The 27,425-nt window shown below is 29.5% G+C and overlaps 1 protein-coding gene across 1 annotated transcript in view; it reads right to left on the bottom strand.

Moving 5' to 3' along the window:
• The window catches only part of LOC117179121 (protein rhomboid), a 573,161-nt gene that overhangs the window by 19,058 nt on the left and 526,678 nt on the right, over positions 1-27,425 (bottom strand). Inside the window, exon 3 of the mRNA XM_033370792.1 lies at positions 13,192-13,454. Within this exon, the coding sequence (XP_033226683.1) occupies positions 13,192-13,446 (255 nt within the window). The 5' untranslated portion in view covers positions 13,447-13,454. The remainder of the gene's footprint in view (positions 1-13,191; positions 13,455-27,425) is intronic.

The following is a 27,425-nucleotide window of genomic DNA, read 5'->3' as shown; positions in this document are numbered from 1 at the left end:
GAAATTTACCCAAATATGTGGAAATAAGCGTTAATACAATTTTGGAGAAAATTCTCCAAGGAATTTCTTACAATTTTATTATCATATGACCCCTACTAATACCCAACCAGACCCCGACTAGGATAAGTCGGGTCACCTAACTAGCCCCTTACTAATCTAACGTGATGCTTCTGGTCGGAGTTCCCCATTTCAATTTCTACACGGGTTGAACAAAGACAATATTGGAATTTCTTTGTAGTGAATATAGCTGCTTTATTATTACTTTGAGATTGGTATATATTATCAATATTTGAATTGTACCGATGAGAAATGAGTTATTATGACTTCAAAAGAAAATTGTATTGAACCGTTGATTTCCATAATTTATTGTGACATCAATTTTGTTGCTTTTATTACGCTAATCGTCAATCCGGACATATTTTGCTTTCATATTTCTTGTACACATCAATACTACAATCCTTTGCTCCGAATAATATTTCCAATAATTGAAGTGAACGATTTTATCAAATGCCGATATTCCGATTTAATCACTCGTTAACTCATGAAATTATTCGAAAAATATAGCCAATTGCTATTCAATTTTTCCTTCCTACACATTCTGCAAATAGTATTTATAATATCTGTTCATTGTTATATGCATTCTTATAGGAGGTCAAGCGGAATCAAACGCTTTCATTCAATGTGTGTTTTTATTTCTTGATATGATTGATTATTCGATAACATTTCTATAATTTTATTAAAGTTTTTAATTAAAAACAAAATCAAACTTCATTTTAGTACAAGAATTTCAAAAGACAATTGATATAAATGATGTTCTATATGAATAGATATTACAGAGAATTCGGTTGAATTGGAGAAGAAATAGGAGAATTTCGACGGAAAGTGTCATTCTCAATTTCTGATTCAAACCAATTTTCAAAGAACTCCTGAACAAAGAGATTAATCTTGAATTAGAATGATAAATATTGTAGTGAATTAGTTAAATTCAGAATTGAGAAATAATAATTTTTAACAAAGCAGTGAAATTTTCAGAAAATTAAATATTTTTAACCAAAGAGATGAAATTCCAACAAAACAATTGGATTTTTAACAAAAAAAAGGTTAAATTTTCCATCGACCAAAAACTAAATACTCGAATTTTAAATTAAAAAATTATTGTTTAACAGAACAAAATATTTTTTACAGAATAGTTACATTTTGCAATAAAAAAATCCATTTTCAACAAAAACGTTAGACTTTTAACCATGTGGCTAAATATTTAAGGATATAGTTGAATTTTCGACTAAGTTAGATGCATTTTTAACCCATAGTTGAATTTCCAGCCGAAAAAAGAGAAAGTTTTTAACAAAAATGGAGAAGTTATATTTTCAGTAGAAAAATTTATATTTCAAAACAAAAAAATCGAATTTCCAATTGAAGTGATAAATTTTCAAAAAGAGGAATTTTAACAAAAGAGTTTTACTTTCAACCAAGTATTTTAATTTTAATAAAAAAGATGAATTTTGAAGTAAAAATGTAATAGTTGACATTTCAACCAACAATTATTTCAATTTTTATTTAAGACAGCTACAATTAAATATCAAAAGTCAAAATTTCAGCAAAAGAGTTCAATTTTGGGCAAAAGTTAAATATTATACCAAAATATTTATATTCTTAACCAACAAGAAGATGTATTTTCCACAACGAAGTTGCATTTTTAACCAAAAGGAATGAATTTCTATATTATTATTTAATTTAAAAAAATTTTCAACCAAAAAAGATAATTCCACAATTAAAAGTATAATAGTGGACTTTTAAATAAAAAACAATCAACGTTTAACCAAAAATAATTGGACTTTCAAGCAAGGGAAGAATTTTAAACAACAATAATCAATCTTCCTTTAGAAAAGTTAAATTTTCACTAATTAAGATTAATTTCCAACCCACAGAAGCTAATATTTAACTCTGGAAATGATTTTTTATGTTTAACATTATTTTGATACAATTATTTGGCTGCATCTTCCACTTATAGACCAATAAGGAATGTTTATAAAATTTTAGAATTGCAGGATGAGGGAAAAATACAGTTTTTCCACATTGTGCTGCATATAACCATAGATCTAGAAATTATTTTCTTTTTTCTTCAAAAAGTGTTTCTCTATATTTTGAAAGTCCAAGTATTTTTCGAAAAAAAAATGATTTTTCGTTAAGAAAGTGTAGGCAATTTGTTCGGAAGCTTAATTTTGAAATTTCAATGTGCATGTAGACGATCATAACTTCGATGTTCCATAACACTGACACACACTCGGCAGTTGCTACTCATGAAAATTCATCAAACGCTAATTGATCGTCAGGTATCGGAACATTTTGATGCGAAATTTGCTGATCAAATAAGAAACCCGAAATCTGCACAAAAGCAATGCATTTATTTTTATCCAATTTTGCTATGAAGTTATTTAACTGGAATTTATTGTGTAACGGTATTTCTTAATCATATATACAAATTCTATTTATTCGAAGTTCGTGAAAAACTGACACACTATGATTTACTCAACAGGCATTTAAATAAAACGGATTGTTACATGAAACATACATTTAATGGAGCTTTATCGCTAGTACCCTTCTTGTCCCGGGTTTTAATGAACATTGAAGAGTGATATGTGAAACGTGCCATACAGTGCCAGCTGTAACTAATTATTAAGCTACGTTCGTTGCAGAATTGAATTTATTAACGTACACCACAAATCTACGCGATATGACTCTACATTCGCATTCGCTGGTACATTGAATTTTCTACTCAGGAGCCCTTCATAAATTATGTAGCATATTTTTTTCAACTTTGTTATTTTTCCACCCTTCCATGCAACAAGTCGTTACAAAGTGGATTGCCTCTCCACCCGTCTAGATTAAATAATTTTTTTAAATATTTTCAGCCATGTCTTATGAGATACAATTTAGTTACATACAGCCTGAGACACCAAAATTACCAAATAACTCAAAGTTATTAAAATGAAGAAGAAGATAAACAATACGGAACAAGCAACAAAAGGAACTTTGAACTCCTAGGAAATCAGAAACATATAAAAAGCTATCTCATTCGAAAAGTATTTATGAAAACCTTAATTTTTACAATTGAATAAATTTGTAGTACCTATATGCAGGGTCTGTTCCATAATAGTAGTAGGACTGACTTTTTAAAGCCCATGATGATCAATATAGGCAATTTTTTTCGAGCAAGATGAGTGGTGGCCGATTTTAGGAAAAATGCATGCTCGAACAGTAATCTTCGAGCATTTGTGGAGTAAATATTCCGCAAGAAGTAAAACTTTTTGTAGTCGTTTTTGACTGGCGCTGCTTGAGTGCCTAGGTTATCTCCGTCTGGGTCATAGAAAGTCAGTAGTAATACTTATTGAAGAGACCTTATATCTCCAATTACAGTAAAAATCTTTATTAGCCCTCCCTTCTATAGCCTTTCCGAGAATTGACGCCGCCCCGAATATAGTTGTAACAGGGCTGCGCGCTGTGCGCGAAATCTGCGGCTCTCACTCAGGCGACCAGTCAGGCGTGAACAAACAAAATCGGAACAGGATATAGTGAGTTAGTTGCCATCCATCGTCAGCCCCGAAATCAAGGCTATAGAAGAGTTTCACTGTATTTAGTATTTTTCATGCATGTTTTTTTTAGATTCTTCAGTGAGCAAAAACAGACCTAAAATTATCCTATCATTCTAAATCATTTTAAAGAACTTCTTGCGTAATTCCTTTAAATATACTAAGATATTTCTAATACAGTTAAACGGGGTGATTTTGGAAATGCGGGGTAAATTTGGATAGTCCGAAATTAATTGACTAAATCACTTAAGGTGATTTTAACCAGATTTTAGAATTAGTTTCAGCCTGAACTTGTTCTAGATTCTGTTTAAAACTATGTTAAGTAATTCAAACTATCAATTGAGGAATGTTCGGATTTACCCCACGTATCCGAAATTACCCCGGTTAACTGTACTTTAAAATCTTTTAAAATTCCTTGACATTTTTTGAAGCTTTTTAAACTTCCTTGCAACTCTTTAAAATACCTCTATAGACCTTTAAAGTCCTCTGAAATTTCTTGAAATACACTAAAATCTCGCTTTCAGTCACCTCGTTTTTGGTCTTTCTAGAATTGTGGCTCGTGCAGTTTCTCAGGGGAGTAGGGCGAGAGCGGTTGCTAGGTGTTCCAAAAGTGTGAATACCCATGAATAACTTTCAAGGATCGCGTCTTACAAGAAAATAGTTCAGACAAACGTGGTAGGGTTTGGTCCAAGGAATCTAATGGTGGCCTTAATTTTGACTCCAAGGTTCACCATTAGATTGATTTTGACTTGAAGGTCACCATTAGATTCCTTGGACCAAACCCTACAACTTTTGTCAGAACTATTTTCTTTTAGAACGCGGTCCTTGAAGGTTATGCATGGGTATCAATACTGTTGGAACTTTGGAATATAGAGATATATATTCCAATTGAAAAAAAGTCAGGCGGCCCTCAATGTTTAAGTTTCTATCCTCACAAAATCAGTCCAAGGCCATTTGAAGGCAACCCACGACACTTGACTGAAAGCGAGAGTTTGGTGTATGTATCATGAATGCTTTCAAATTCCTCTATTATTATGCACTTATTCATTCAAATATCTCATTGAGAGCTTTCAAAAATTCTACAAGTTAAAATTTAACATTTTTAAAATCTTATAAAATCCCTTAAAATCTGTTAAAAAAACCAATCGAATTTTTTAAAATATTCTAAGACCTTATAGATGCTGCAGAATCCTACAGAAAATTCTCCAAAATTCTTTAGAACCTCATGAAATTTTTTTAAATCCCTAAAACTCATGGAAAATATTAGAAATTCCTAAAAAAGATTAAGTGTCTTGAAAATACTTTGGAATTTTTCATACCATCCTTAATTATTTTAAATCTTTCGAAATCCATCGAAATTCTTTGATGATCTATTAGAGTTCCTTGGAATCTTTTGAGACGCTACAAAATCTTGAAAATCCTTGAAAATCTCTTGAAATTTAAAAAAAAAATTCGAATTTAAAATTTTGAAAAATCTTTGAAAATAGCTTAAAATATTTAAAATATCTCAAAATATTGGAAATGGTTTGAGATTTTTCAATAATATGAAGTTTCATTCAAATAATATAAAAACCTTCGAGATCCCGTAAAATTACATGAAATCTAATGATATTTTTCGAAATCTCTCGAAATATTGAAATTTCTATGGAATTCTTTGAGATCCGAGCAAACTCTTTAAAATATATTATTTAGAGCTGCTAAAATCAAATATAAAAATTCTGAAATCCTCAGAAATCTTAAGAAATTCCCTGAAATCCATTGAAATGTCTTGAAAATCCTTGCAGTATTTATAATTTTTTTGAATTCCTTTGAAATATTTTTAAATACCTTACCTTAACTCGATAAGATTAAGGAAAGGCTGAATGATTTTGTGGACAGTAGTAACTTCAAAAATTGTGAAAAAACTTTGTTTTCATTGATATTATTTTTTACAGAATGATAAAAGAAAATTAAAGTTCTAATCTAGTCGTACATCAATATTGTATTAGGTATAACGTTATACTAAAATTTTGGACACATATATTTTTTGATTTCATGAAATTCGTTTTTAAATTAATTTTATTATTAAACTATTTAGTGTTACTATAAATGAATCTAAAAATGTGTGGACAAAAACGAAGAAGCTGTTGTTGATTATTTAAATACACAGCTTAGAAAAATATTAATTCATATTATTTTCCTTTTGATAATGTCTATGCTAAATGTGATTCAAAAATTACATTAAATCTTATTTTGTTTAAAAAAATAAGATGATTTCATGATTTGATCAATTTATTAGCGCTTAGGGAAATGGTTGATTTATTCAATTAAAATATTTTCTAATGAATCAAAATTTCTGTGCAATATAAATAAATTGGTATACTTTTTGTCATTTGCAATTTGTACTTACAAATTAATTAATTAATATAATGGTGAAGAATTTAATTGATTATAAATTGCACATTTTTTATCCTCATGTAAAATTTCACTTAACAAGATTAAAAAACAAACAAAATATTAAAATTACATTACGTTTCAAAAAATCGATTTTTGTAGTGACTTTTTTTCATTCATATAATTTGAAGTTAATGCAAGGATAGAACAGATTCAATGATTCAAGACGAATTTATTGATTTATAATATTAATCCATTTTATTGCAGATTAAAGCAGTTATGGTCGTTTATAGTATTAAAAAAAATTATTTTTTTTAATTAGACTTAGTTTATTCTTAGTTCACTCTTTCCTTTTTTTCTCATTTTTTTTCTTTTCTATATATTTTTTGCTAGTGAGTCGAAAAGGAAGTAGTTGGCAAGTCAAATTTTAATTTGCGAGCAATATAAATATTGTATCTTCATTTATTGAGAGATATATCTTATTGTTTGCATATTGCTTAAAGGATATTTTTGAATTTGCAATGATTAGAAACGTGTGATTTTGTTTATTATATATTTATTATATATTTTTATTTCGGAATTTAGCCTTCTCTATAAGGAAGTAAATACACTGGCTAATTCTTTATTGTTTATAATAAGAAACCAAAGTGCTCATCAAATGAGCACAATAAATTGTAAATGCAAACGAACTCAACCCAAGATCGACTTCGTCCCTAGTTTATTAATTAATAAAGTTCATAAATAAATTTTCATCAGCAATTAATTAAGTTTTGCTTTTCATAAAGAATGTTCCTAATACAAAAATTGTTTTCTTAGTTCTTACATATTGATCATTTTGATTTGTTCTTTAGGAGGGAGTGGAATAACACTCATGTAAATAGAGTGTTTACGCAGCCTGATCTCGACTTCCGCGAAGAAGTAAATTATGAATAAACCTTGCTGTTAATTGAAGCTTGGGTTCTTAAGATATTAGAAAACTATGATATTTCGAAGAAACATAGCAAAACATCTACACTGGTGGTCTGCGCGTTGAACTTTATAATCCTCTTGCTCTTATTACGTTAGGGGTTCACGGTGCGCATAACATCTATTTCCGGTGGTCTGGAGAATGTTCCGGCGGAAGCCTTATATAAACCCTCTCCCTGCTGCATCCCTTATCACGCAAACCTTACATTTTCGCTTGTCCCAGGTTTCACGGACTATTCTTCCCTTTTCCACCTACCCTTACCACTAGCAAGAAGTTGCAGCTCTCGCGAATTGGGAGTGCATTTAACTTTGCGGTTTTAAGTTTATGCATTTTGCCTTGCGCATTTTAGCTTACCAGCGAGCATCCGTAAGCGGGGGAGTTAAAAGAGAAGGCGACATTTAGAAAATGTAGATGAAAGGATGGAATAAGAATGAGAAAAGAAGGAAAGAAAATTATAAGGAATGGAGAAAGGGGAAGAGGAAGTAGAGTGAAAAGGGAGAAGAATAATAGGGAATGAGAGAAGATAATAACAAAGTGAATTTACTAAAGCTTTGAAGTAAATACAATAAAACATTTATTTCCAGGTAATCTGTTTGAAAGACCAGTTTCATTTGCGGTGATAGTGATCTTTTTTTTATCGTCGGCTTATTTTCAAAGCATAATAATGATTTGTATGGATTTTTCTTTACAATACATGCTGTTTTTTTTAGAGTTTTGTGTGGGAAAATCTCTTTTATAAGATCAGTCAAAATGTTGTATTAAAAAATATTGAAAAGGGGAGAGTAGAGGTCAGAAAAAAGGCGAAAAGAGAAGTCAGAGAGAGAGAGAGAGAAACCACGGTGAGCTTTAGATATTTTTAAATCGAATGTCGTCCAAAATGAAATTTTCCTGCTGAATATGAAAGTAGATACCCTTACGATGATTTAGAGCCCAAAATGAAATTTTTTTGTCGGGGGCTTTTAAAATAAATCAAATTTGTAGTATTGATTATCTTCGCGATTATTTGATTGATATTTCTTCAATTAATTTTGATTATGCATAACACATCAACATTTTGTGGAAAAATTGATCTAATAATTAATTTAAATTAATTCAAAATTTTTTCAAGGTTCGAAAATTCTATGCATGGTTATTTGTAGTAATCAGAAAGACAAACAATTTCTCTCTATGGTCTTTAAAAAAAATTACCAGAGATATAGCCCATAAAAAATTTAAAAAAAGAAACGAACATTTTAAGTCAAATAACGCGTGATATGAAAAAAGGATTTGTGAATTAAAATGTATTTTTTAATGCTGTAAAAGATTATGATACAAACTTTTTAATTGAATTAGCCTTTGATATACTTTTTTTGTGTTATAAATTAAAGGTCAAGTTCATTAGCCAGCCATTTTGGATAAAAATTCAAAAAGTGAACGAATTTTGACAATTTTTGAGACCATTTTTTTCAAGATTCAAAAATTTGCTGTACAATTATTTAGAGCACTCAAAAAGACAAACAATTTCTCCAGATGACTTTTTTTAATAAAACCAATATTTACTAGAGTTATAGTATTTACAAGATTCCGAAAAATATACGAAAATGAACATTTTAAGCCAAATAACGGACGACGTGAGAAAAAAGTCAAGAGAAGAAAAATGTTGCTGTTTAAATGTCCTACAAAACTATCATTACCACTTTTTGAATTTTCTTGAAAAATAGAAATTTTAAATTTAAACAGCTTATAAAAAATATTAAAAATAAAAAATTACATTTTTCGGGCCAACTACCATATGTGAAATACGACAAATAATGATGCGACTAAAATTATGCACCTAAAAAAGATCTTAAAATTTGTGATCGATCACTTTTTGATCAAAAGCGCAGTTTTTATTTTATTCGTGAAAAACATGTTAAAATAATTAAACTTTTGGACAAGCGACACAGGCTATCAAAAAAGTGAATAGATCAAAGTTGTTTTTCCTCAAAAACGTTTCAAAATTGTTATGAATAATTGTTTGACAGCATACGTTTGTTTTGTTTTAATTGTAAATGATAAACTTAAATATTAAAAGATTAAAGTTGTGAAAAAACGACACAAGGCACGGAATAAAATTAATTGACAAAAGTTATTCATCCAAAAATGATATACAAATTCTTTGCTTATAATTTTTAGAAAGATCAAGTACATTTTTTTAATAAAAAAAGATTTAAAAATTAATTAAATTTTTGTAAAAACGACACAAGTTCTAGTAAAATGTTTATTAACCATTTTTACATTCTCATCTTAGTGAGAAGGTATTGGAAAGGTATGAAAAGTCCGAATTGAGCGCAATTTGAACATTTTTGATACCAATTTTTGGAAGACAAAAAAATTCTCCGTACGATTTTTCCTAGTACTGGAAAATACGAACATTTTCCCCTAAGGAATTAAAGAAAATGACCAGAGTTATAGCACTTACAATATTTCAAGAAACAAATGAAAATTTAACGCTAAATAACGCTAAATAAATAATGATGAAAAAAGTCAGAAAAGAAAAACGTTACTTTTTGAAAGCCCTACAAAATTATCACAAGTTTTTGAATTTTTTGAAAATTTGAAAATTTAAATTTTGACTGCACGAAACACAATGAAAAACGAAAAATTCCATTTTGGGATCAAATTATGCAAGATACGACAAAAGATGAGAGGAACAAAAATGTTGCAACCAAAAACGGTCCACCAATTTGTTATAATTATTTTTTTATACTACGCGTAGTTTTTTTTATTCGTAAAAAACAGCATTCAAAATAGAAAAATTAAATTTTTAGACAACCGAATTAAGCTACAAAAAAAGAAGCATGACTTGTTCACCGAAAAAAGGATCTACAAATACTGCATCATGCGAAGTACCCAAAGCCAATATTATATCAATTTTCATAAACATGTTAGTTAAGTGCTTAAAACTTTTTACTGCATATTTATATCTTAAATTTTCTACATCCCTCCACCTGAATTTTATATTTTTAGCAAAGTTTTTGAAAAATTAATTAATTTTCAAAGTGATGCCTTTTTTTAATTTTGATTTTGGAAATCTGAACAGCAATATTCCTAAGTCTTGGGGATTAGTGCTTGTATATGCCTAAAGATATTTTGAAGTTAATAGTGTGAAAAAATACAGAATATTTATACAGATTATGTAGATTTTCCTCAAGATTCTCCTAGAACTGATGGAAAAGATATACAATATACATTTGAAATATTTTTCTAATTTTTGGAACACTTGTCAAACCTTTATGAGAGCATAACAATTTTCTTCGAGGAATATGAGAAGGAAGAGTTGATGAAGAAATGACAAAATAGAAAAAGACTGAAGAATGATATGGGCGACGAAATAGAAGGAAGAATAAGAAGTTGAAAGAAAAAAATAGGACAAGTTGAATGGAGGAAGGAATAGAAGAAGGAAATATTATCGACGTAGAGTCTCAAAGAATAACCGGGGTCAGCGATCGTCGCTGGTTCCTTGCAAGAATTGCTTTTTGTGTCATACGTTTCACCACTATCGGCCGATTATCGACAAAATATGTTGTCAGTAAAAAGGACGTTTTTTACGTTCCAAAAGCCGATAAGGAGTAACGACCGCTATCAGCAATAGATTATTGTGTGTTCACTAACTTTATGTGCACTTGTGCACCTTTATTTCCTGAACCATATCATCACTCAGGGGAAACTAGTACGTTCTTCATTCATTCGATCATTTCAAGTGTTCATAAAGTTTTATTAAGATACTATGATGACCCATTTCTCTTACTTGGTTGGGTCTTCCTTACAATTCCAATTCTACATTTTCTATGAAAATCTTATCGATAAAATTGAGTTCAATTGTATGCTAAAACAGGATTCCTGTTAATCAAAATGAACTACATTAGGCTGGGCCGGTCATTTATTTTAGGATTTAGAGACATTTTATATTTGGTAATAAACGAATAATCTAACTTTCCAGATTTAACAAGAAAATTTTAACACCTTTGTACAAGCCTTTTAATTATCCTGCACTGTGAAAAAATTGTCAAAATATAGTGAATTTTTATCAAAACAGATTATGTTGACTCTTCTACGATTTTTGATGAAATAAGAAAAAGAAATTTTGAAATTAATTTCAAAAAATTATTGTTGATATAAGTATAAGTATATTTATAAAGAAGTACAATTGCAGGATGACGTCACAAATATAAATAACCACCACCCCAAGTCAACATTTTTTCCTTAGTTTTATTGGATAAACATGTAAAACAAAACACAAACAATACAAACATAATATTTGAACAGATATCAAAGTCCAAAATACTCTCAGAACAGGGGAAATAAGGTGATTTTTTCATGAAAATAGGAAAATAAATTCATTTCAAGAAAAAGTAATGTATAGGTGCAATATTAAATTCATTGTGGAACGTTTAGGATTTCAGATCAAAATATACAGCATTTTAACAAAAAAAATATTAATGTACTACCAAGAGAGATAACCTTCAATGAAAGAGTAGAGTTTTTAAGCTAAAACTCTAATGTTTCACAAAAAAGTTTAATTTTAAACCCGAAAATGCGACATTTTCAATCAATAAATATGATTTTGCAGTTGAATAGTTGAATTTTCAATAAACAGAAGAATCAATTTTAGATTCAAATTTTGCTCCTACAACCAATTACTGAAACATTGGAGCAAAACAGAGGAATTTTCAACAAAACAGATGAATTTCTAACCGAATATTTACATTTTCAATCTTTAAAGATGAAATTTAAAAAGAATGAATTTGTCATAAAAAGTAGTAATATCCCGCGTACCCTGGTATCCATGAGTATTATCACCACATACATACAATAAGAAGTTGAATTTTACCCAAAAAGAAGAATTCTCAAAGACCAATGTAATAGTTGAAATTAACGAAAAATGCGAATTCTCTAGAAAACGGATTAATTTTAAACAAAAAATATTAATTTTCAATAAAAAGTTAATTTTTCATTGAGCAGTTTAGTTTTCCACATAAAAAAATTTTTAAGCAATTAGTTAAATCTTAATCTGAAAAAGATTAATTTTGAACCGAGAATGGAATTGTTTAAGTAGTGGTTCCAAAAATTGATTATCAGTGGAAAAAAACGAATACTCTACACACTATTTGAATTTTCCACCAAAAAGATAGTTTCCAAACAAATAGTTTAGTTTTCAACGAGAAATGATTAATTTTAAACGTAATAGTTCAATCTTGATTTTAAAATGACCAATTTTCTATAAAAAATGGAAGTTTCATTAGTAGTTTCAAAATTTGATTTTTTAATTTTAGAAAACGAACTTTTTACAAAACAGTTCAATTTTATTCTCCAAAATATGATTATGTCATCAAAAAGTTCATTTTCATTATAATATTTTAATTTTCTATAAAAAACGAACATTTTTAAACAAAAAAAAACTAAATAAGCTATAACAATTTTGGAATTTTGAAAAACTCCAATTTTCAGTGTTCTTCACAATCATACAAACAAAAACATATTTCTTTTAATACTCCGAATTAAAGAATTTATAACTATAAAAAAAATGAAGGTACTCGTAAAATGTAACAACACAGGGGATGCTAACTAAGAAGCTATAAAAGGGTAAGAAGGAGTAAACGACCCTTGTGTGATTATATTTTTTTTCAGATGAGAATATGCTTGTTTGGTAATTTATTAATTGTTTTTGCATAGATAATCATTTGATATATTTGGTTTACATTTATTTCACTGTTCTGATGGTATCGTCAAGATTGTTCGATGTCCTTTTTTAAGAAGAATGGGAAGATAATTTAAAGTATTGTAACAAATGATATTTTTGAAAAAGGGGGAAAGAGGGGAATATGTGAAAGAGCGGAAAGTCTGTATTTAGATGATTTACTTGTCAAATAAAATTAATTTAAATTTTTTCCTAAATACATTTTTTATTTAGTTTACCCATTTTTTGAAAAAGCGCTTTAAATAGGAATGATCTTTGTGAAATTGATTTAATAACATCTCACAAAAATTTCAATTGCTATTTATACCTGCAAAAATATGAAAGAGGAGCTCAAAAAATTTAAAATAACGATTAAGAATTCCAGAATTTTTTATTTTCAATGCACCCTAATGTTTAACCCTTATAGGTGGTGTTTTATATTTGAAGTCTTAAATCATCTGAATAATTAGCATTTTTTTCTCTATATTTTTTTACGTAAAAATCGAGTTCATGATTTTTCATAATATTATTTAACTTTTGAAAATGTAATAATTTATAATCACCTCAATGATACTGATGAAAATCATGAGATAAGGCGGTCGTATACTAAATTTTGGTTTTCTAGGTGGGGTTGAATGTCTGGGGATCGGTCTGGGTGTGAGTTCCTCTTCTCTTATTTTCTTATACATTGGGGCGATGATTATTGATGAATCTGGTGAATATGGCATCTCCGTTTCCGGATACGTTTGCTCCGAATCTGAACAAGAGATCGTCGACATGGTCGGCGACTCCTCCAATAGGGCAGCTTCCGCGTCCATGTTTGAACCTAAATCAAAAGTTAAAAATATTTGATTAAACTTAACTTGTACATTAAGGCTTCCTAGCTGGAAGCTCCACAATTCTTTTTACAAAATAGTATTCATTTTCTTATCTATAACAGGAATTATGGTAATAGATGAAAAATTTAGGACATCGATTTCTTATTTTTCAAAAAGTTTCAAGCAGATTTAATTTCCATGGTTTCTTTTTAACACAATTTATGATAATTCAGTTAAATTGATTCATTTCTATTTCTATGCGAGATAATTTATGAATAAAGAGCAAAGTAATTTGGTTGCTCTTTTATTCGCTGAGTTTCAGCTTGCGTCATTCCAAAGAGTTTAATACAATAGTATATTAATCTCATGAATTATACAGAGTACACATCTTTAGAGAGAGGGTATTTAAAGCCATTTCCGTAAACAAAATGCTAATTTATTCCGATTTCAAAGTCTGTGCCGAGTAAAAGAAAACAAAAGGAACCCGCTGAAGAGAATGGAGGGAACCAAGCTGGTCCAGGACATTTCAACCCAATGATCTACGATCTTTGGTGAAATCCCACTGGTTCAAACTCGGCTGAACGACCCTAATAATTCAGAAGCAAATTCTATGGACGCTTGAAAACACGATTGGAACAAAGACCACTACTGCGAGGACAAAGAGATCACGCATAGTGACCCGGGCCAGAAGTTCTGTGTCTCGCAAAATTCTCTGCATTATACTTCTTCACTTCTGTCTATCCCCAGATTTTATTTATTTTATCTTTCCCTCACTTATATTTTTTAAACAATTTATATCATCTTTCCGCACTGCACAAACGAGAAATCTTTTTTTACGTTATAATTTTTTTGGTTACGTATTTTTGAATAGAAAAACTTCATGCCGTTACTTTTAATGTAAAACAAATGGAAATGAGTTACCACCAGCATTCTCATTTTAGTACTATTCGAAACGGTTTTTTCTGAGGCTTGTTTAATACCTTAAATTAGCCCAGAAACAATAATTGTTTTACAGTGCGATGCGCGTTGGATATTTGACTAATAATGCATTATTTCATGTATTTATTGGACATTTTTATAATATCATTTAAAAATGTTTATAATAAGCCATAAATGTTATTATAATTTCTAATATTGTAAGTAAAATGTAATTAAATCAAATCATGTAGTCGATATTTATTTTATTACTTCGTCGGTCCTCAAGCAATATTTGTGACAATGCTACATTCAAGAAAATAGAGGTCATTCTAAAAAGATAACACAGGCACACGAAAAAAAGGTCTTGTCCACCAGACGAGATAAACATTTCTATTTGTTTTTGGGGTTGCTAAATCCGAATCCGGAATTGGTTTTTTTCGGTTAGGTCGAATTTCGTTCCTAACTTCCAAAAAATGATGAAAGTTGGAACATTCATAAAAACACCCAAAAAGCAAAGCGGTTATATTTTTTAAGGGTCGCTGAATCCAAATTTAAAGGTCATTCGACTAGGCGAAGTCGCATTCCCTTCATAACCTAAAAAAAAATGAATTTAAACACCGAAAACTGTTCCTGGAACACCCTCATGCCCACCTGCAAGGCAGCGCGCCTTCGCTGGCTTCGGTACCTCAACAAATCTAAGAACGAATCATTCGACACATCCCCTTTCGGAGAATTTGTCACCGTCACAGTATCTGTCAATGCAGTAGGATTTTGTGCTACAGACTGATAGCCATGCTGAAAGATTGACTTACAAGTTCCATGTACCGGACGCTGAATACAAACGATTTATGTCAAGAGCAGTTTTCTGTGTTTTCATTTATTTTTTTCAGGTTATGAATGAAAGAGAACGAATAATGTTATACAATCATATGGCTGGGTATCGATACTACACATATCGAAACTACAAGTTGTTTAACTCTACACATTGCGTGTAGACATTATATTAAGGTGATCAACTCTACACATTTAATTCACCACCTAAAACTATGCACATGTCTACACCTTAGTCTACACATTAAATAGTAAGTCGAAAAAGTTTACACATTAAAGTCTACACAGCAAAGTCTACACATGACAACTCTGCACATTAAATCTTTTGAATTTTGAATTTCGTCACTAGAAAATTTTACACTTTGAAATTTCGCAAATTAAACTGTAAACGTTCAACTGTGAACATTAGAGTCTGCACGTTAAAACTGTACACATGGAACTCTGCACATTGAAGTAACCCGCTAAACTTATAGAAAATATGATTTATATCACTTTATTGTAAATAATAATAAATTATAGGTTTACATGCAAATTATCTGCAAAAAAATCCTCTATTTATTTCCCTCTGAATGCACAACGGCAATATTGTTTTATATGCAGCTAAAGATTAAATGGGAATGGTATCTATAAATGAGAGTTCTATGATAACAGATGTTAGCCTCGGTAACTCGGGCGGTTAGGTGCTCGGTCTTCATGTTAAAATTCCGCGGTTCGATCTGTGACCTTCGAAATGTTTCCTATATACTTTCACCGTATTTTTAGTGGTTCAAATCCCAATTAAATCAGTGGATCTTCCTTCGTGCACTTTATTGCAACCTAGTCTGTGCATATTAGAAAACTGTGAGATACGCGAAAACTGGCAGAATTTCCAGGACTTTATAAATAAGGATAGTCTGAGCCACCCCAAACTAAACATTAAATATATTTTCATAATTAAAAAGATCAAAATGTTGATCTTTTTCGAAAGCGGTCATGTAATCGTGAAAACTAAGAAGATTTGAAGGTTTTTGAAGCGGAGTTTTGTGTTCGACCAACTTGAACCAACCTAATAGAAAGATTGTTTAAATCCCCCCACCCCCAAACCTACATAAACTAATCCAATCCAAAGATTTTTTAAATAATAAAATAAATGTTAAGTTTTCTTGAAAACTGTGCCAGGATTTTTTTCGGAACACTTAGTTCCGGTGGGGTTCCCTGGCTACGCCACTGACTGTTAGAGATACGCGAAGACTGACAAAATTGTGAAGGTTTTTCTAAATGCGGATGGCCCTCAGATACCCCGATGTAAACCAGTAATTAAATTCCATTTGTTTAAACAATTCAAAATTAATGAATCAATGTTATTCTTTATTCCACTAGACTAATAGTAATAATGTTAAGGAAAAAAACAATAAATTGTCAACAAGACCAATATGAATAGTTTTAAGTAAAAAAAAGACCAGAATACAGTACTCAAAAGGTTGATTTCATGAAGAATGGACATTTTTCGTTCTAAGGGTAGTTTTCAGGTACTCTTGAGGATATGTTAGGGGTGTCAAATCCGTATGTCTGATGCAGGTAATTCTTCGTTGGGTAATTCTCAACAGGCCCCCATTATTTCGCGTCACATTTTTTCAAACCCTAAAAAATTATTCCATAAACTCAAAAAAGTGATTTTTCCCGATGCATTTTACATGGGAAACTTTAAGTTAATACCAACACCTGTAGAAATCGAAAATAAAAAAAAATTAAAAATTAAGGAATTTCTTTTTTTCGTGATTTGGAGTTAAAGTGGGGGAAACCATGCCCTCTGAAAAAAATCATTTTTAAGCCACCCTAGTGTACATTTAACTATGTAGAGTGTAATGTGCATAACCTTTTCGTGTAGAGTTTAACGTGTAGACATTAATGTGTCCAGTTTAATTTGTGAGTCTTTTTATCAGGAAAATTTATATCTTGACTGTATATAACGTGTAGAGTTAAATGTGTAGAGTTTAACGTGAAGAGTTTTTTTGTATAGACTTTAATGTTCGAGGTGAGTGTGCAGAGTTTAATGTGCATGGTTTAAGCATGTACACTTTAATGTGTACAGTTAATGTGAACAGTCTTAAAACATTCATGCATAAAAACTTGTAGAGTTAAGCGTGGAGACTTGAATGTATTGACTTAAATGTGTAGACTCGGCGTTTACGCGTAATGTGCAGAGTTCATACAACGTGTAGATCCGATATGTGTAGTATCGACCGGGCCCCCAATCATATATATCAACCTATATTTAAAGCTTGTATAAAGATTCCAGACCGATTTTTGTTTTTACAACGTTATCTCTGCCGCTTCAGCAATTTGTCAAATTTTATTATAGCGACAAATCATGTTCATCAGTATTTAACTGCGTTTCTATAAATCAATTTATGAAAAGTTAATGCAACATATTGATGGATCTGATTTAAAGTATAGGGTACCAAAGTTATGCCATATCATAATAAAGTAAATAATGTATTATCAATAATAAATCTTTTTAAAAATCTACACACTGCATTGAAACAAGAGGTTTTTAATGTTTATTTGTAAAAAAAGAGTAAATAATTTAAAATATACTAAAATGTGCTTTGGTAAAAATAAATCTACCTTCAGGGTGATTATCAATTATGTCATATATACAAAAGTTTCCCGCATGTAAAGCTGGCCGGAAAGAATACGATTGGTACCAATAGGACATGAATGATAAAATCTCGCAAGTCTTGAACTCTTTTCCTCTTACGGATAAAGAATGAAATCATTATTTCCGTTAGAAACAAACATTTCGTCCGAGATTGGCAAACTGGGTATTGTCACTTTAAAAAGCTTTCATCTGTATTTAAATGGGCTCCAGCATGAAAAATCAAAATAAATGGGGCTTTGCTGACGTCAGATAGTGTAAGAGTAAAATACTTTCGCTGGCTACAAAAACCACATTCGAATTAATATCCTATAATGAATGCTTACCAAGAAGTATATTGTATATGCATCCGTCCACGTGGTAACGAAACTAGCAAATGAACGTGAATTGAGGTGAGGTGAGGAACTATCATTGTGCAATCTACAATGCACATTGTACAACGTACAACCAAAATGGAACTTTGGCAACTCGCGCATGGTATTCGTCATTAATCGTAGAGGAAAGTTCTCACAATCTAGAGCCTAATGAAGCATTGATGCGGTTGGTCATGTGCATGTACCTGTCCCCTCATAATTAACATAATATCGGACCATCCGAGCATACAAATCATGTGCAATGTAATGTAAAATAGCGTGCTCATTCTCTAATTAGGAGAGTAAGGACATCACACTTCGTTAATGGCTAATGTCTATAATAGGATATCTAGACTCCAGACGTTAGATTCTGAAGGTTATTATTATTTTTCTTCCTCTTAGAGGACCCTTTTGTAGTAACAATTTAAAAATTTCAAAGATAATTTATTACACGTTTCTTAGTTGATAAATATTTAATATAACGTTCTGAGCAATTGCCTAGTAGTTCACCACCGCTGGATAGTAATTTGAAAGGTAATAGCGCCATTTATCCTTAGTCAAAGTAATTTGGCGCTAACACCTTTCAAAGCCAGTTCTGATTTTTTAATAGGTTACCTAGGTAGTGGTCCGATACTACCCGTCGGTAGTGCATAGTATTTTATGAGTAATTTATGGTAATTTATGTAAAACTTTGGTAACTTTCATAAGCCTCCTTACGAAATTTATGATGATAGTAATAGGTATCGTGCTAAATTCTGCTGCAAAAAATAGGGCGTATACTCATTTTTGTAAGCTCTATGACAAAATTAAAGCTAATACAGTCAAAGTTTCTTAAAAATTCGTTTTTTTAAGATTTGGCTTCGAGTGTATATTACGAGGTACACACTTTAAAAATATAAACTGAAGAAAACATTTTTCAGAACTGGAGACGAATAGATTGTCCCAAATAATAATAAATTTCATTGAAGAATACGAAAGTTATGGTAATTTATGTTATTTAAAAATCGGGTTCTTATAGTAAACTTTTCTGTACTGACCTACTTAAAAATTGACGCTAAAATAGGGAGGATTTCTTGATTCGATATAAATCGACTCGCCTCTAATACTAAACACTTTACTCGAGAGCAGGGAAGAATAGAAAAAATCATTTATTCTTAAAGAATCAATTGACATATTAACACACGGAAAAATTATAATTGAACTGATTTGTATTATAAATGATTTAAGCGATTGTTATTAATGTTTCACATTTTTAATCGTTGGGGCAATCATATTACAGCTGAAATTAAGATGTTAGAGGTCTGAATATAGAACTCATTATATAGGATTAATTTTGCCAGATAAGTGAAATTTACAATTGATTTCAAAATTTACGTTGAAATTATAAAGATTAAATGAGCCCAACTAAAATAAAAATTAGTCAAGTTGATAGTATAACATTTGAGGCTCACAAAATCACATAATTAATTTAAAGATATGAACATCCATGATGTGAGGATACAGTTCTGTTAATTTTATTCTGGAGTGCTTCTTTTTTTTAATAGAAATTTTTTCCTCGTAGATTTTATTGCAGAGTAGTGAAGGTATGGTCATTTATAATATTAGAAAAATCTGTTTCTTACAGATACACTTGCTTCATTGACATAATTTAAACGTGGTGGAAAAATAGAATATTTGTGATAATTAATCATGATAAAGAAACAAAGTTTTGATAATAGATTTTATGCTTTCACGATGATTCATTTTGATCATTTTGAATAAATAAGTGCCTTAAACTAATAAATATAAAGATTTCAAATGATGGGCTCTATCATACTTTTAAATGTACAAAACTATACAATTAAACAAAAAATTAAAAAACTAAACGTTAAAGCATATTTTATGATCTATTTGAACACAAATTTTACGTCAAACAAAGTTTTGAAAAACAACATGGACTTGTTTCCAAAAAAACTTTGACGATGATTTAAATTTTATCGAAGAACTTTCGTAGGATGACAAAAAACCATTACCAAACACATATTGTTATTTTAGGAATTCTGTTATTATAGAATTTTTTAAATGCTCAATTTAGACTTATATAGCAAGAACCCAAAACATGGCCATTAACTTCCTGATTCTTTATTACATTTCTGATGTTTTCATTTATATTAAAAAACCTGTTTTATCTCTCAGACAAAAGAAGGCATAGGAACTTAATCAAAGAGAAGTGCTCTTGAAAAGCAGTGAGTAATTGAAGCAGTTTCCTGTTGAAGGCCTGGACATTGTTATATTTTTGAGAAAAAGTAGATCGAGATCTAGATTAATTAAGGCTACAAGGTTTTCTACATTTTCTGAGAGAGGATAGTTTCCGAAACAAGAAGTTACACAGTCCTATTATAGAATATAGATTAAGGTCTAGAGTTATTAAAAGTTCAAGATGTATATAATATTCTTGAGACACCATAGTTCGGGGAAAAATTAATTACACAATCTTATGAATTCGATGTTGAAAATAAATTAAAAAATTTTCCAAGTTTGTACTAGATGTATGAGAATTTATTTCTAAATAGAAAACAAACTTTAGTTAAACTAATTTTCTGGCTTCACCATGAAAAGTTTATAATTTCTCGAAATTATATCAATAACTATTTCATCAGAATTTTCGCATGTATGCATTTCAATATTTTCGGTTGAAAACACTGCTTCAAAATAGGCGCAGCCTGAATGCTCTGAAATTCATTTCAAGCGACAAATCGCGCTTATATCGATTGGTTCAGCTTGCTGCAATAAATTAACCGTGATGACGATGAATCAGGTGATTATATTCCCATAAACATGACAACTCCTATCGCGAAACATTAATCCCTTCGTCGAGAAAAACTAAAAGAAGTTTATTTATTAAAGAAGATTTTATAACTGAACCGAGAAATGGCATTTTCTAATAATTCCAAATAATTAAAACTAAAGTATATCTTAGAATTATGAAGAATATAAATATATTTGGTCTGCATTATCCAATAGGTAAAACTTTTGCAATTTCTTAAAATAATAGCCTATAATCTAGTAATGATACAAATTTTTAAAAATTAAAAAGTATCTGTATACAATACACTTTTTAAGGAACGATAAAATGTGAAATTAGTCTAATATAATAATATTAACAACAGACGCCCGCTAAATTCGTGCATAGTTTCTTATGTTTAAGGGCAAAATAATTTTAATTATTTGACTATCCCTTAGAGAAAAAAATGATTGGAACCAATTGGGATCGATTGAAGGTTGAATCGTTTCCAATCGGTGTTAATCAGGACAGAAATTGTATATTACTCTTAATCATCTTCAATCGGGACAAGAGTTTGAATCGTTCGCAATAGGGATACCTTTAATCCCATTAATCGGAATCCTAACATCGAAATATACTGAAAAAGTATGCGGAGTGTGCAGTGTTTACCATTGTTTATTGCTCATATAGTATTGTCAGTGCGGTCGGCAGCTGGTGCAACGGGATTGCAGTTAAATGTTTTTTTTTCAGAACTGTCGATGCCTTGAAAAACATGTGCTTTTTTGTGCAATATCTTAGTGGCTACTTGAGAGGCAGCCGAAGATTATAAGCAACGCGAACATCGAACATTTTACAAATATTTCTTAATCTGAGGAAGCAAAATAAATGTTAAACATCATGTTTCAGGAAACGATCAGGAATTCTATAGTTCATCAATATTGCCAGCTGCCGGTACGTGTCATACGCAGATTATTTATTTCTATATAGTAAACAGCTAAAGGTTTAATACACAGTAAAAAACAAGGATCAATTGTGTTGCAGAGCATTTTGTTCCAGCGATCATTTGACTCTCGAGATCATAATGATTTTCCATTCGGATCAATTGGATCTCATTTTTTGGTTTATTTGTCAGACTAAACAAAATGGCCGCCAATAATTGGCGCCGGTGTCATAACGAGATAACCTAAAAATGGTATCTAATCACACGCAAGTTTAAAAAGCTTGAATATGATCTAAATTATTGTAAGAATGTCAGCCCTCTTGGCTTGACTTTATACATGATCCCGAATTAGGTCATTATGATCGCAAATGTCGATCATTCTGTACGGCCGATCAAAATTCTCTTGAATTCGGTATCATTTTTGTTGCATATCAAAATGATATTGATTTCGGTATCATTTTGAACACTTTTTTTTACTGTGCAGTTGCGCCGATAATTAATTTTTTGTTTCATATAATCTTTAAATGAAATACATATTTCATGATAAATATGGTTAACTACCGAGATATTACATTTTTTCGTGTTTATAAAATTAAGGATATTTTTTCATCTTGTCCAAAAGTTATAATATAAAGTTTCAAAAAGGTTCAATATTATTTTCAAAAGCAGACCAAAATATCGTTCTTACTCAACTAATAAAGAATAAACATAAGTTGATGATGTGACAATTGATTTATTTTCGCAAGAATCAGTTAATTATACATGTAATATAGCTTTTTGTTTTCTTTTCAAATATTTCTTGTTATCGTGGGTATAGCCAGCTCATCTTTTGTAAATTCTGTTTAAAACTGTAATAATTTTCTATTTTTTACTTTACTGTTATTTCTTTCGGTTCATATCTCATAATTTAAGGCACTCAATTTATGCTTTACATTTATTTATAGCAACTGTGGCTAAACTGTAACGAAAAATTGAAAGTTTCTTGGACCCGTAATGTCAACTCAAAACACCTGGGATCTGCAACATGATCTTGCGAAACTGAAAACATACAAAAAGGAAGTTCTATGAATATACGTATGTTCATACAGAATAAAAATGGAAATAATTATAACAATATTATCCAATTTTAATAACATTCAACGCACTAATACAAAAAATTGTGCATGCAGTTCTCTTCAGCAGTGGTGTAGTCCTGAACGAATAAGTGACCTGGTTTTATTCTTTTCGTAATTATTTTTTTATGTTCATCTGGTTTCGTTAAAAATACAACTATTTGGTTGAGAATTTCATTATTTTGTTAAAAATGCAACTATATTATTAAAAAGTCATCTCTTTATAAAAAATTCATGGACTTCGTTAAAAATTAATTTCTTTAGTTAAAGGTTCATCTCTTTGGTTAGAAATTTAACTATTTTCATAAAAATTCATTTCATACTAGGTTGGAAATAACAAATTAAATTTTGTAGCAGAAACTTCAATTTTTTGTTTAAAAATTCATTCATTTTGTTAAAAATTCATCTTTTTTGGTAAAAATGTAGTCTTCTTGGTTAAACAATTACCCTAATGGGTTAAAAATGGGTTAAAAAATGGTTAAAAATAATGGGTCAAAAAACAGGTTAAAATATGAAATTTCACATGCTTTGTTGCGAATTCATCTCTTTTAATTAAAAAGTCTATTATTTAAATTGAAGATGAACGATTTTGTGAAAAAATGAACATTTTATTTTTATTAATTATTTATAATTATAGCTCTAAATTCCATTGTTTGATTTTAAATGAACTTTTAAGTTAAAAATATTTTATTCTTTTGTAGAAAATGTATCTTTTTGACTTTAAAATATTTTTGGATTGAAAATACAACTTTTTTGTAGATAATTCGTCTTTTTGGCTTCTAAATTAAATAATTTCGTTTAAAATTCATGAATTTTGTTCCAAATTCTTTTTTTATGAAATCAATCTTCGTGGTAAAAAATTAACCTTTTTGTTAAAAATTTAACAACTTTGTCGACAAACAGTTTTTTGTATTTGTTTTTCATTATTAACCTTTATAATTAAATCTTGTGCGCATTATTTTCAAACTCGGTTTAATTTTAAGGTATGCAATCTGTTGTAAATGAATCACCATGTTTTTTTCACAGGAAAAAATTTATCGCAGAATGTGCAATAATAAAATATCTGACAAAGAATATTGAAAAATATTCTACTTCCTCTATTTTTTACATGGAAAGTATATATTATCAAAGATACAAAATAAAAAGTTTTAGGGGTGTTTGCCTCTATTAATAAAAAAAAAACTTTTTCAGCGAAACACGTAAACTTTATTTTTGTCTTAAGTGCAATACATACATACATACATGCATACATGCATACATATATATATATGTATATATATATATATATATCTTTTATTTCTGTGCAATTAAACATTTTTAACACAATTTTAAATATATGCAGGGGTGGTTCATCGCATTCATATATATATATATATTTTTTATCGAGAAAATTACGTTATTTATCTTTTATTACTATGAAACTTTCTATTTAATTAATGTTGTGATACGCATTAACTTAACGTTTCAATCGATTCTTTTTTATTTTAAACTTTTCAAATATTTATATTTCGCGAACTGTTATATCACATAAATGTTCTATTTTCTTTTCTCTCTGGATAAAAAAAAATAATCTTCGTTTCTGACGCAATACAGGAGGCGGTTGGAAAATAAATTTAAAGAGAAAACCGGAAGATTAAAAGTTCAAAAACTCCGTTATGCTGACTGGTCAATTACTGTTGAAGAAACATGGTCTATTTCTGTGCTTCGATTAGTTTTAAAGGAATGTCTACCGTCTACGGTCTCGATTTAAAATTCAAAGAAGTAAAATATTCTAGTATTCAAGTCGCACATCTGCTCAATGCTTGGAAATTGGGAATAGGAAAAATTAAAATTAAAGGAACCTTTCAGGATTTTCTCTGTTGAATACATATTAGCTACTAAGGAAACTCTGATGTAATTAGGATAAACTTTCGGTTAAGTAGTCGCTCCTACGTGGCTAGGTCCGACTTAAATCGAAATTTAGCTTTTTACAGGCACGAATCCAGTGTAGTAACCAGTTCAATTCTCAATTTAATTATTTCAGGGTGGACACATAAACAAAAATCAGTTTCTTTAATATTTTACGGTTACCCAATATTTTTCCAAGTCAAAAGAATTAAAATATTAATACCCGATAAAATGTTCCATTTAAAGAACACTCTTTAATTTGGGCTCTTCTAAAGTTAAAGCACTTACAATTAAAGTAAAATAATTTTTAATTCATCTATTCATTAATCTATTTTATTAAACTTTTTTCGAATCTAGGAATTTTTTTGTTTTCGAAAGAAAAGGTAAGGCTCTTGTCTTTAAATATCTTCACCTTATGGAAATTGACATATTTACTATTTTTAAAAAGTTAAGGTTTAGAAGCAGACTGGTATTTACTAAGCTGGGATTTAGCATCAATTTCAGAAATTTTAAAATATTTCAAAATATTTTAAAGTTTTTACGATATTTTAAATGTTCCCTAGAGTTTTCAAATATTTGAAAAATGTGAGGAATTTAAAAGATTTAAAAAATTTTATAATAATTTCAAAGATTTTCAGGATTCAGAGGAATTGCTAAGAGGTTTGAAAAACGGAACAAATGCCCATGATTCTAATTATTTGAAGGAATTAATTGACCACAATTATAGAATGTAAAAAATTTTGAAAGATTTTGAAACATTTAAAATAAACTTCAAGAATACGAGGAAGTTTTAGAAGATTTTAAAGGATTGTGAAGATTTACGAACCTGAATTTAGCTACACATATATATTGGAAAATTGTGGAATTTATTTAAACAAAAGTAATTGCCCAATCAAAAAAATAAAAACATATCTGAATTTGCCTCAGCCATACCTCTCGGTGATTTTCGAATTATGCAAAAATAAAGATTTAAAAACAATTTTTTGTTGTAAACAAATGGGAACGCAATATAAACAAATGTATGAGCTAAGAAATATTTTCAAGCACATTACGGGATACTTCAATAAAATACCCCTAGGTGATTTTTGAATGAACGAAAAAAAAATTATTTAAACAATAGAATGTTTATATTTTTTTCATTTTTCACGATGTAATGTACAATAATGATAAGTAAAACTTGATAACGCAAACTAAATAAAAATAATACTATTTTAAGCTTTAACGAAACAAGCATAGTCAAAACTTTATCCATCAAACATTGTTTATATTTCCTCCACTCTCATTGAATGCCGAAAAAGCCTTTCCAAATCAATTTCTATATTCGGACATATAGCTAGAAAGAACTAATTGTCCCAGAAAAAAGCTGAAGGTGTCATTGAAGGCCTCTGATCCATATCTCTAGGTGATTTTCGAATCATTAAAAAAATTTATTATTCAGACAATAACATTGTTTATAATATTTATAAATTTTTTAAACAATCATTGAACAACAACTTAATCTGACTGACAACTAAATTGTGTGGTCTAAATTTAATAGAGGACAGTTTAATGGATCTATCTATAAGTCCGAAGAGCATTTCTTTATTTTATGACCAAGAATGCTGTGATAGAAAATGTAAGTACGTATCAGACAATGTAGATTTTTGGTACCCATTAGTAAGAAGAGAGTCATTATTAGTGCTAGTGACAAGTATATGTAAAAAATAAAATTTATTGAAATTTATACATTTGTTTTAAATTGTGTATAAAATTTGAGTCAAATAAGTTGACGATTTATAAAACTTTATGTGGTTTTAATTCTAGAATGATTATAAAAATGTCATCCACGCAGTTTTGTAAAAATTTTTGTCAACAACCCAGTTTTGTAAAAATCAATGATTTGCTAATTCAAAATTCGAAACTTGCATGTCTCAAGAACTTGAGGCCTATACAATTTTCCGTGAAATTTTCCGGTTTTTAGATTAGTCATCCAAAGAACATAATTATTGCAATTGACAAATTATTCATACATAGAAAAAAATAACATAAAGATAAATAATCTAATCAACCTGTAGAATATAAAGCGGATTAGTGATGAACCTCGAAAGCCTTGTGAGCCTATTGACAGTGTTCACGAGTTTGGCTTAAAGGCAAACATTTTGACTTCAAGATGTTTCTTGATACTTACTGATAAATGTATGCATCGCTAAATGCAGAAAGGAAACTACTGACATTTTTAGCCAAAATTAATAAATAATGTATTCATATAGATTCGAATACGCTCAATTTAGTTGGTTTACTCAGAAAATGATGCGAAAATTAGTTGTTCAGATATTTATAAAAAATTAGAAGTTTAAACATTTATATTTCTAAAATTAGTCTAATGAACGTTTTGTTTTATTAGATTTATGAAGAATGGAGATTAAGTGCACTGAAATAAGTTTAATAAACCGTTTGTGAATTTTACAGGATCTGGGATATTATATTTTTGTGAAAGTAAAAACACGAAATTAATAAAAAACATATTTGGCTTTAATTCACGCTAACGTAAAATAAA

Source organism: Belonocnema kinseyi, chromosome 8 (assembly GCF_010883055.1).
Source record: "Belonocnema kinseyi isolate 2016_QV_RU_SX_M_011 chromosome 8, B_treatae_v1, whole genome shotgun sequence".
In the NCBI taxonomy this organism is placed as follows: domain Eukaryota; kingdom Metazoa; phylum Arthropoda; class Insecta; order Hymenoptera; family Cynipidae; genus Belonocnema; species Belonocnema kinseyi.
This window is presented reverse-complemented; position numbering and strand designations above follow the sequence as displayed.